Here is a 12,595-nt window from a genome sequence, read left to right on the forward strand (position 1 = left end):
TGTTAAATATAAATTTGAAGTTAATTAATAACTGGAGTTAATCTGAAGTTACTTAACAATTAAGGAAATGAATTTTTAATGTTTAATTTTTATAAGTTAATATGGGGGAACTTCAGTGTATATCATGAGAGCAAGAATAACATTTAATGATCATAGAATATTATTTTATGGAATTTAATTTAGTAAATTGTTAAATGTCTGAAGATGAATTATTTTCTGTATTACCTGACAGGTCAATTTATTTGTCCTTCAAATTAAAAATGTTGATATTTAAAATGTGAGTAGTTTTAAAAAAGTGTTGTAGAGACTTGGAGCCAGTGATCTTAAACTATTAATTATGGTGAATTGGAAATAATAAGTATTTTTTAAAATGTAAATTAGTGTAATGTTGTTATTTTGTTCTCTACTTTGGTCATTCCAATTCTTTGAACCTTATGTTTTCTAGAAACTTGGAGATTTACTTGCTTGGATTTATTTGAGAAAATACTATATAATGCTTAATCTTGATTTATAGAAGGTTGATGATGTAGTAATTGAATTTATTCATTTATTATTATTAAGGAGAACTGAATGATTGGTATGTTTGAATATTTCTTCCTCGGTGTTTGTGGTGTTGTGTATTAATGAAAATGAACTTGTTGCTATCTCTATAGAAAGTTACAAAAATAATCGTGTATTTGTTTTGGTAATTTTGTATTTTCAAGAAGGTTAGTTAATGGTATAGATTTTAATGAGAGGTAGCATATTTATGTAATTTGGGCAATGAAATGAAAATTTTGATTTTTATTGAAATACATGCTCTGACTTTTAATACCAGGCTATCAGAGAAGATTTATTCCTCTTTACTTTCAGGTTATAGAAGTATTAAGATTGAATCTTGAGATTTGACTTTTGAATTCTTATTTATTACTTACCTCTGAAGACAGGTATTTGTTGATTTAATTTGAATTTAGATCAGTCATCCAGTTCTTTCCTCATAGTTTTAGCTTCTTAACTTTTATTTCTTATTATTTTTGTCTGGTGCCAGTGGTAGAGAGAAAGGTAAAGTTAGCTTAAAATAATAAATTTATTTAATAATTTTTCTGTGCGGAACAATTTAAATAAGTAGAAACTTTAAAATCAATTATTGAGTCAGTAGATTAATTTTTTATATCAAATTTTGTATTATATAGTTTCAGTTTATCTTTTTAGACGTTTGACTTCTCTAGCATTATAGCTTTGACTTATTAGTCTCAAACATGATTAAGAAAAAATATTTTTTCTTTTTTACAGTTTTGTTGCAATTTTGTATCTTGGAATTCTGTTGGAACTGCAGTTGCAGCAGCATATCCTTTACTATGATAACAATTTTTATTTTCTAGATATTTCTCCTCATTTTATATATATCATTTTAGGTCAAAAAACTTCTAGTGTGATTAAAATTTCTGTTTCTTTAGATTCAAATTAATACATTAGCTTAATACTATAATTTGGTACTCTTTTGTTATTTGGACCGGATTCAGAGATGTATATATGTATGGGTATATGTATGGATGTTTGTACTCATGTGTGTACATATGTATGCATATTTGTACATAAATATGCGTATATGTGTATATGTTACGGTGAAACATCGAAATCTGAAGAATGTCGACTTTCACCGGTGAATGTCAACATTCACATAGTCTCTTGGTGTATGTCCGAAATATTTTCCAAATACTCTTATTTCTGACTTACACTGGTCAATGTCAAATTCACCATGTACTAATGGTGTATGTTGAACATTTAAGAATATTATATTTTCTTCTCCGTAATTCAGTCACGAAAAAACGCACTTGAGACTTAAAATAAGAACTTAAGAATATAAGAACTTAAAACACACAATACATTCAAAATAAGAATGGAAAATAATAGAAGTTAAAAACTTAACTTAATTATACAGTACATTCTAAATGAGAAAATAAAATGATAGTTATAAAATACTTACTAAATTATGTGATTCAAATCTTATTTATTGCAACAACTTAAACTATTATGACCCTTTATGACCTCTCTTTCTGACCTATACCAGAGCATATCTGTGATTGTCGACATACACAGGTGAGGGTCCGATGTACAAGAATGTAATGCAATATTCCATCTTTCACCGACGTATTTAGTGAATGTTGACATTCTCCAATTTCGGTCTTTCATATACATGCGTACATGCATGCATATGTCAAATAATACAGTTCACAGTTATCTGGTTCCGATAACAGAAGAGTACCTATAATTTTAACATATATATAAAATCTCATGTAGTTATGACAAATATATATTTTTAAAGAGGGTAAAGTAAGTGTGGAAAAGTGTAATATTCATAAATTATGCAATAAGAATAAGAAAATAACAAATACTTTATTAGTAATTAAGACACAATAACACGCCGAATAAATACTAATTCAGAAGTCAAACAACAAAAATCAGCGTTATACCTACAAAATTTTCACAGGACTAGTTTCGATGGTTTTACCGAACCATCATCTTCAGCTGCAAAACCGCAAATGAACAAGATAGGAAATAATGATTAGATAAGATAAGAAAGCCTGGACAAGAATAAGCAAGTGGCGCCATCTGTTGGCGAAACCAGAACTAAAACACAACCTCTCTAAAAGCCGAAGGCAAATTTGGATTGGAATTAGGATCGTTAACTAGAACAGAAAGATTTTTATGAATGTGAAATGCCTCTAGAAAATCCAGTTCTCCAATGGAAGATGTTTTTTGAATAATTTTGGCAGCAGAAAAATTGAAAGTGTGATTTTCGGACCAACAATGTTGAGCAACAGAAGACTTCTGTGTTTCCTTTTTTCTAACATATGCCTCATGTTCTTTGACGCGAAATTTTAAGGCTCTCTTAGTTTGGCCAATGTAAATTAAACCACACTGGCAAGGAATCTCTAACATATGCCTCATGTTCTTTGACGCGAAATTTTAAGGCTCTCTTAGTTTGGCCAATGTAAATTAAACCACACTGGCAAGGAATCTCTAACATATGCCTCATGTTCTTTGACGCGAAATTTTAAGGCTCTCTTAGTTTGGCCAATGTAAATTAAACCACACTGGCAAGGAATTGCTTATATTTTGCTTTCTTTTTTGCACGTGGTGTGGCCGCCATTTTGTGATTGTAGGAGTTTCGGTGAGTACATTTTTGCAAAAGATTTTGGCTCCTATCGAAAAAGCTTTCAAGTTCAGTAAAGTTTCAGATTCACAGAAAGAAATGATTAGGCATCTTATCGCTCATAATGTGAAATTCAATAATAAACCTTTAAAACCAAATCTAACTGCGAGAGAAAGAGCTACAATGCGCGAAATTCATTCTAACCCGGATATTATCATTTCAAAGGCCGACAAAGGTGGCCAGATAGTCGTCATGGATAAGAACACTTACATCGATGGTGTCACTAAACTCTTAAACGAAGGACCATATAATCCGATCCCTAAAGATCCTTCACCTTCGGACTTATCCAAAATAAAAACTGCGATCAAATCTTCGCAAATCATTTCAAGCAACTTAAAACATTCGCTTATCCCATCTGTTGCGAATTGTGCCAGATTATATGCTCTTCCCAAAATTCATAAAAGTGGTATTCCTTTCCGCCCTATTGTATCAAATTTAGGTACTGCCTCGTATCCTTTAGCTAAATATTTAGTTTCTAGATTTTCCACTCTATTAGACAATAATATTTACACCATAAAAAATTCAATAGAGTTTGTAAAAAAGGTTAAAAACATTTCTCCTAGTAATTTACTCATGGTTTCTTTTGATGTAAAATCATTATTCACCAATGTCCCAGTGGAGGGTGCATTAAGATGTCTAGAAACCAGACTTCGCGAATTTCATTTCTCTTGCATCGAAATTGAGGAGCTAATTTCTCTCACTCAACTCTGTTTGAAACAAACACATTTTGTTTTCCAAAATAAATATTACAAACAAACTGAGGGATTAGCCATGGGAAGCCCCCTCAGTCCCATCCTGGCTGATATCTACATGCATTATTATGAATCAAAATTGTTTGAAACTTTAAACTTTCCGGCATGGTTCCGCTACGTAGACGATACTTTTACCCTGTTTGAAGGTAATAAAGATGATTTAAATAAAGTTCTTTCAACAATGAATTCTATTGATCCTGCTATTCAGTTCACTTTTGAACTTGAGACTTGCAATTCTCTTCCGTTTCTCGACATTCTGGTCACACGTAACACATCCAACTTCAGTACTACAGTTTACCGTAAACCTTCATCGGTTTGCCTTCCACCACACTTTAAATCATGTCATCCGACTAAACAAAAGTTAGCTTCATTTTATTCCTATGTTTTCCGTGCTCTTCAAGTTTGCTCCTCCAAATTCGCCCTTGATGAAGAACTAAATTATTTAAAAGCAATAGCTATTGACAGGGGCTTTTCACCCAACATTATTAATCAAGCAGTTAAAAAATTCTCATCTCAACACACTAAAAGCCACACTCTTATTTTAGGAGATTATAAAAATTCTGTTGTCATTCCCTTCTTTCCATCAATTAGCTATAAAGTTGCACATATTTTGCAGAAATTTAACTTTCGGGTTGTTTATTCTCCCATCAATAAAATTCCAACTTCTATACTCAAGGACCCCATTCCGGATATGAATTCCTGGGGTATTTATAGGATTCCTTGCCAGTGTGGTTTAATTTACATTGGCCAAACTAAGAGAGCCTTAAAATTTCGCGTCAAAGAACATGAGGCATATGTTAGAAAAAAGGAAACACAGAAGTCTTCTGTTGCTCAACATTGTTGGTCCGAAAATCACACTTTCAATTTTTCTGCTGCCAAAATTATTCAAAAAACATCTTCCATTGGAGAACTGGATTTTCTAGAGGCATTTCACATTCATAAAAATCTTTCTGTTCTAGTTAACGATCCTAATTCCAATCCAAATTTGCCTTCGGCTTTTAGAGAGGTTGTGTTTTAGTTCTGGTTTCGCCAACAGATGGCGCCACTTGCTTATTCTTGTCCAGGCTTTCTTATCTTATCTAATCATTATTTCCTATCTTGTTCATTTGCGGTTTTGCAGCTGAAGATGATGGTTCGGTAAAACCATCGAAACTAGTCCTGTGAAAATTTTGTAGGTATAACGCTGATTTTTGTTGTTTGACTTCTGAATTACTTTATTAGTAGTTGGTAAGATTTATTTCATTATGTATTTGAAGATATTATTTTTGACAAGTTTTTTCTCTTTCTTTTTTTGAAGATTATAAATTACGCTGTAGAGTGCAATATAGTTTAGGCAGATTTTTTTTTTTTTTTAATTTAGAAATTAAAACTTCTGATTGGTAGTGTCAAATTCATAGTTGTGATAATGGTTAAGATAATGTTTACCATATTTTTGTTGATTGCATTTGTTATATTCAGCAGAGATAGCTCATCAGCCTTTTAATTCTGAACTTGAAAGGCTCTGTTTTCTAGCAATTTGTTTGCACTTTATTTTTTTGTTTGTTTTTAAAGCTTTTAATTATTAAAACAGAAAATAGTTTGAAGGGGGAAGGGTAATGGTACTTAATGTTTATTTGCTATGCTAGTGTCCTAATTGCTTCTTAAGACTTAAAGTTTATTTATGGAACACAAAGAAGTAAAGTTAATGTTTAAAAAAAATCTCTACAGCATGTCACAAAATGAGATTAAAATAACCCATACAATAAGATTTTGGAACAAAACTAAGCTCTAAAAGTTCAAGCGAGCAGGGGTGTCTTCAAGCTTATTTGTTGTTTTGTTAATGTGAAGCGGATTTAGAGAAAATTATTAGTCATTTAATTAAAAGTATAGTCATTTATTAAAAGTGTTACAAAGCAAACTTCATATAGTCAGAATAGTTAGACCTTATTTATTGAGGGATTGTGCTATTTTTTCTCTTTTATTTATTTCCTAAAACTATGGATTTTTATTTTTTGTAACTCACTCACTCTGTTTTTGGAAACCTTTTTATGTTTTGATTACATTGATTTAAAATTTTTAATATTAATTGCTGTTCTTGTAAATTTAATTCAGGAAAAGGGATACTTGAATAGTTGAGCAGGTATTTATACAATTCTACTTGTATAAAGATATAGTATTGTCTATTAAATAAAGGTATAGTGGTCTGAATATAAAACAGTATTTCCTCCTTAAACTGTCTGTCTGTAACATTACACCTGCCACACATACAACCTAAGATCTGATAAATTATTAAAAAAATAATAAGTATTTTATGATTTATCCATTAAATTTTATATTAGTTGGTATATTAATGTAGTTTTGCTTCAGTAGGTGTTTGGACAATTTAATTTATCTTTCTTTTAGCATATTTTTAACATATCACTGCTCACATGTATGATATTGTCTTCATAGCTCATAAATGCATGGCTGTCTAATATGTGAAGCTATCTTATGTTCAGGCCAGTATTTTATTATTATTTTATTAGACAGAATCTGATACTTTATTTAGTTGTTAATGTTTAGCTGCCTGAGCAGGTTTGATGCATGATCTGTGACATATTAAAATCAATTTTTTAAAAGGAAATTGAGTTTTTCTACGGAATAATCATTTTAGTGATAAAAAATTATATTCTATATAAATACAATACTGCTAATTTTACCAACATTTAAAATTTAATACATACTAGAGGTTATGAATTTGGAATCTGTTATATTTTTGAAGTGCACTTCATTTTTCCTGTTTTTCCTTAAATATTTTTACATATGGTAGCAGAAGTCATAAAAGCTGGTGTGACCATGATTCATCTGTAGGTGTGTGGAGCCTTAATCGTAAAGATTTTGATTCGAAGAAGCCTAATGCAATTCTTGAAACAGACTGCTGTATTACGCATGTGACTTTCCACCCTGATTTACCGGCTATACTTCTAGCTGGAAAATTCAATGGTTAATGTTACTTTGTATTCTTGATTTTCAAATTTTCAAATATTCTTTTTTATTTTGTGAAAAAATTGTAATGATTATTTTATTTTCTTGTGAAAGGCAAGTAGTGCTATTTGGAGTTATGTACGGTATTGAATGCAAATGTTGAACATGAAGAATTATTCTATCTTTATTCATATTTTAAATTAGAATACTTTTCAAAATGAAGGAGCAAATGAGTGCAGAGTTAAGAAAACAGGCAATTTTTGCCATGAATGTGGTTGCTTCCTTGTCTTTTTGACTCCAAGATTATAATAATGGTAACAAGATTATTGTCAAGTTCATGTTTACTTCTAACATACACTTGCTGGCTGCCATATTTCCATGGCTGTTTTTAATATGGTAGCAAAGTCATTTACTCATCATGAGGACTTTTGTTACATGAATTCCACAAGATCGGCTCAAAGGTGACAAGCTATGTCTCATTGCTTTTTATTTTGCTATTTAGCAAACTTTTCCAATCTTCCAACATTTTGTGTATGAGCAACTGTTTTCAGATCCACAAAATTTATGCTCACTGTAAAGTGAGTGTGCCTTGCTTTTTCCAATTCTTCTCTTTTGTTTACTCCCTAACAATATAAACAAGCCATCAATCTGTCTTGTGTGTGATCCTTAATTTTTGTCATGAATGAGCTTCTGTATTCAGAACTTGAACAAGAGAGAACTCACCAGTTTCTTGGCATAACATGCTAAATATGCATTGTTTTGGAAAAACCCTTTGAATGTTGTTTTTTTTTTGGCTGAATGAACAGCTTTTTATCTATTTCCGCAATTTTTTCAGGGCTATCTGTTTGCATATTTCATTTTCAGATTAAATGCAGAGAATGTATTTCTCATAAAACTTCTCATTTAATAATCATATTTTTACGGAGTTGTTTTTCATGCCATGTTGATATCAGTTCTTCTGATTAACAGCTAAGAAATCACAGTGCTGTTACACATAGTATTCGGGAGCCATCGAACCAACTGTCAATCTATGCTTTTCTGTCGTTCGGAAACATTACATGTTTCATCTCTAAATGCTTTTATTGATATATAGTTTTATTTTGTGGCCATTTTTACGTATTTGAATGTGAAGTAAAATGCCTCTTTCTTAAAAGAATAATATAGCACCTTCTTCAGGCATCTATGAATAAAAATTGTTAATTTTTTTTTAAAAAAAAGAAAAGTACCTTAACATCCAGCCTTCTTTCTACACTTTTCTTCTTCTTTTGTTAGTGAATAAAAAATTGCTACATATTTTTTAAAAAAGAAAATATATTAGCACATGGTTTACTCTCATCTTTTCTTATGACGAGTGAACTCGTTAAATGATCGTATAAGGTATTTTCTGCCTCCTTTCAGCATGTCTTCATGATGTAATGATAGCACACTCAGCGTGTACTCGGAGGTCCAGGTTTGAGTCCTGGCAAGGATACTGCACATTTTCCACGTCTCTTCTGCTTCCCCCAAATCCTAATATCTCTACAGTGGCGCTCAAACTAAAAGGTGATGGATAATGATTCTTCAACACCAGAATTTGGCAGTTGGGTCCCCTAATTCCCAGTCACCCTTTAAAAGGGGGGTGTATAAGGTATTTTCTTCCTCCTTTCAGCATGCCTTCGTGATGTAACGATAGCACACTCGGGGCGTATTTGAGAGATCCATCTTTGTATCGTTTTCCACATCTCCTGCTTCTAAAAAATCCTAATGTCTCTACAATCTTTGCTGAGACTGCTGTTGATGATTCATCTCAATTCTTAGCAGTACTTGAAAAACAGGCTATAAAAATAAGAAACATTTTCTCAAAGTATAGTGACAAAGATGATGATGATTCATATGATTTCTAAAATAGAAAAACCTGGAAGGAGCAAAAATTATTTATAGAACTAATTACATCTCTAAATATTAGCTTAAACAAAAATGTTGTGAAGTTATCATAATTTGCTGTTAAAATTTAGTTAATTACTCTTTCTAATGCAGCTGCAATTCAGAAGCATTTTACATATTATATATTTTCCTGATATAAAACTAAATTAGATTTAAATAGATTTTCAAAACAATATATGAGTAAAATTTTAAGTTAAAGATGATTACTTATAATGTCTGAGAGGACTACTGATATTGTGAAGGAAAAAATCAGATAAAGACTTCTTCAGCAGAGAAAAAATCCTGTAGTATATTCAGAAAAGTTAAATCCAGGCTATTTCTAACCCCAGATATTTGAAAACGTAAAATAACTTCAGATTATCTTGATAATCTTTAACTTGTCTCATAACTGATAAATTTTAGCAAAATTACACCACCTGTGCTGAATAGTTCAGTTATGTCTGTACTATAAATAAGAGCCAGTTCTCTTAAAAAATGTCTTTCATAAAATGTTTTTCTTAAAAACAATCTTCATATTTTTTTCATACTTATCATAGCATTTAGTTATATCCAGAAAGTTTTATTTTGTGGTAGTTTACCTATCTATATATTAACATAAAGAAGAAAAGAAAGCTTATTCATGTCTGCTAAAAAAAGTAACGTCTAAGAAGACACTCAAAAATTTCTCCGTGAAATTGACATTTTCCCATTAGTTTAAATGAATGAAAACTTTTCATTCTGTTATCAGTTATCCTATTCAAATAGTGCAATATATTATTGTGCAAATAATGTAGAAATGTTAAATCTAAAAATTCTTGATTAAATTAATTAAATCTACAATTTTTATTTTTTGAAGGTTGCCATAGCATTTATGTAGTTTTTTTCCAAATTAATTTTAAATGTTGTCAAATTTCATCAAAGTGCTTACACTGGCTGCTTTATCAAAGAAGTACCAAAAAATTGTGTTACATAATACATTTTACATATAGAAAAAATAAATGACATAATCTGCAACATAATTTAAAATTGTTGAAGGAATTTTCTTTTGTAAATTTTTGGCAAATTAGAATTCATTTTGTTACTTTATTTAAGAAATAACTTCTGCATTAATAACTCTTTTTAAGCTAAAAAAAAGTTTTTAATATTAATTGTAAAATATGTTATTACATATGGCTGAAAATATAATTGTATATATTAATTGCAAAATATAATTATATATAAATAGGAGAGATAGTATTGTGGAATATTTCGAAAGAAGATGATCCTCTGTTAGGAAGTTCACAAAATGCCCTTGGTAGCCATCGTGAGCCCATTACAGGATTGTTTTGGATACACAGTTTTAAAGCACAGGATAGTTTAGAGGTAATATATCTCTTGGATACTGATTATACACTGTGTTAATACTGTATGATTTTTTCTATTGTGAGCACTAAATATATTAAAAAAGTTACAATTATTAATAGTTTTCTGGATTTTTTAAAAGTTATTTCCATTATTTAAGTCATAACTGTGCCTTCAATTTTATGAAAAGTTAAAATGCATTTTCCATCCATATACCCAGTGTGGATCATAAGTGATAATTGTTAAGCACGTTGCTATGTATCTTCTATAATGTAGCAGCTGTCCCTTTTTTTGTGAGAACAAAATTCTTTTCAATATTTGCGTATTATAATATGATCATTTTATGAAGAACATCAATTAGCCTTCATCATAAAAAACACATAGTTTAGTATGCTATTTGGTATGTCTCATTACTGAGTATTATAGAAAAGGATATATGTAAAAGTAATTAATGATAGAAATGTAAACACCCAGGCTAATTTCTTGCTTTATTCAACTAATGGATAGTCAGCATTTTGATATGGCTGCATCCATTACTTTCAAAATATTTCTGTAAGTAGAAAGGCTGATCAGTATTCTGATTTATGCCCAAATTTAAGGATTCTGTGATTTTAAAGTTTTGCATATATAACATATATAATGTTTTTATGATACATTTAAGAGTTTTTTAGATAATGATTTCAGATGATAAGAGATACAAAAAGAATTATTTACCATCATTTTATTAAATCAACAATATTTGTCTAGCTTATGGTTACTGTAATTTTTCAGAAACTATGTAAAAACAAATATAACCAACCAGTGGCCAAACAAATAAGTTCATTTTCATAGTTTGATCTTGGTTCAGGTTCCAGAGATCAGGTTGGCTGCATTAAGCATTTTCATAATGTTTCCCTTGTGTAACATGAACCAGTTTCTTTTAAGTTCTTCATGACAGCATCCCTTGCCGTTGACCAATAGTTCTTGCATTTGTCTAAACAGTAACAAAAAAAAAAAAAAATCAAATATTCTGCAAAAAGATGTTTAGAATATAATGAATGCAGTAAGATATTTGAAAATTATATATTACAAAATTTTCTAAATATTCCTTTTGCTAGTAAATAAAGTGAATAAATTTTTTAATAATTGTGGATTTAAATTTATGAAAAATTTTAAAAACTTAATATAGCATTCAATATCTGATTAATCATCCAATAGAACAATTCTGCTGAGTGTCAAGTAATAATTTATATTGCTTCTAAATTACATATACTATAACACTCCATTTTTATTATTATTAGATTTGCATAATGGTATTTGAGGTGAAAAAATTAAAGATATTATTTAATAAAATCTTGACAATTTTAATTCACATACTTTGCTGTAGGTCAGTTGCAATCAACTTCTGTTATCTCCTCAAGGCCAATTTAAGTTGGATCTTGGGCTTGCAGAATATGCTATGTTTAACCAATATTTAGAAATATATCTTGGAATAATAAACACTAGTTATTTTAAGAGTCTTATGATAGTAATTTTAAATAATCTTTGTATTAAACTAGTCTTCAGATAGATAGAAGTAGGATACTACCGAAGACTTGATCAACAATGATGAATTTTGTTAATTAAGCTGTGAGATTCAGAAAAGATATGCATTTAACAAAAAAGATCTGCATCAGGCTGCATGCAGTTTATAGGTTATTAGTTGGCCATTACTGCTATAGGTGCTTGAATTCTGGATAGCAAGAATTCTCACTATTTACAATTGCAGTTTATAGGTTATTATTTGGCCATTACTGCTATAGGTGCTTGAATTCTGGATAGCAAGAATTCTCACTATTTACAATTGAAATGGTCACTAAGCTATACAACTGCTGAACTTTGCATTTCATAAAACTAGAATGTTCTGAAAATATATGCAATCATATCGAAAGAATATGCCATGGCATTAGTACATAGACTTTACTAGCCAAAGAACTATACTACAGGGAAATTAAGAATTAATGTTGTATAATATGTGATTGTATTTCTGATATTTCTGGTTGTAAAGATCTATGCCTGTTAAAATAATCAAATTATTTTACAACTGAATTTTTAATGAGTTTTAAAATAATCAAATTATTTTACAACTGAATTTTTAATAAGTTTAAAAATGCTGAGCTGATCCAGAAAGTATGTGCAAGGTATTTGCTGATCCAGCAAATACCTCGCACATACCTCTTGTGCATCTAACAGCATAAAGGTCACACATGCTTAATTACATTATTCAACTTGAGAATGAATTAGTCTAGCTATTTTGTTTGTTTACCTTAATGTTTGAAGTCATTGTTTGTCCATAGTCATCTCTAAAGCAATCGGCCCATCAACTGTGAAATAACAGCAATTATCAAGTTTTTGAATGCAAGAAATGTTTGAAAAGAAGAGTTTTCTTAAAAAAAAAAAAAAAAAAAAAAAAAAAAAAAAAGTCTTTGATGATAATATTAGC

General features: G+C 29.9%; 1 protein-coding gene across 4 annotated transcripts in view; it reads left to right on the top strand.

Annotated features, from left to right (window-relative positions):
* LOC118196820 (cytoplasmic dynein 2 intermediate chain 2-like) overlaps positions 1 to 12,595 on the top strand; it is a 59,516-nt gene that overhangs the window by 15,895 nt on the left and 31,026 nt on the right. For all 4 annotated transcript variants that reach the window (XM_085817628.1, XM_085817627.1, XM_085817629.1 and 1 more), the window contains 3 exons: positions 1,273 to 1,324; positions 6,727 to 6,909; positions 10,019 to 10,155. In XM_085817628.1, the coding sequence (XP_085673754.1) occupies positions 1,273 to 1,324; positions 6,727 to 6,909; positions 10,019 to 10,155 (372 nt within the window). The remainder of the gene's footprint in view (positions 1 to 1,272; positions 1,325 to 6,726; positions 6,910 to 10,018; positions 10,156 to 12,595) is intronic.

Source organism: Stegodyphus dumicola, chromosome 5 (assembly GCF_044657685.1).
Source record: "Stegodyphus dumicola isolate Sdum_Otavi_A_Nest chromosome 5, ASM4465768v1".
Classification (NCBI taxonomy): Eukaryota; Metazoa; Arthropoda; class Arachnida; order Araneae; family Eresidae; genus Stegodyphus; species Stegodyphus dumicola.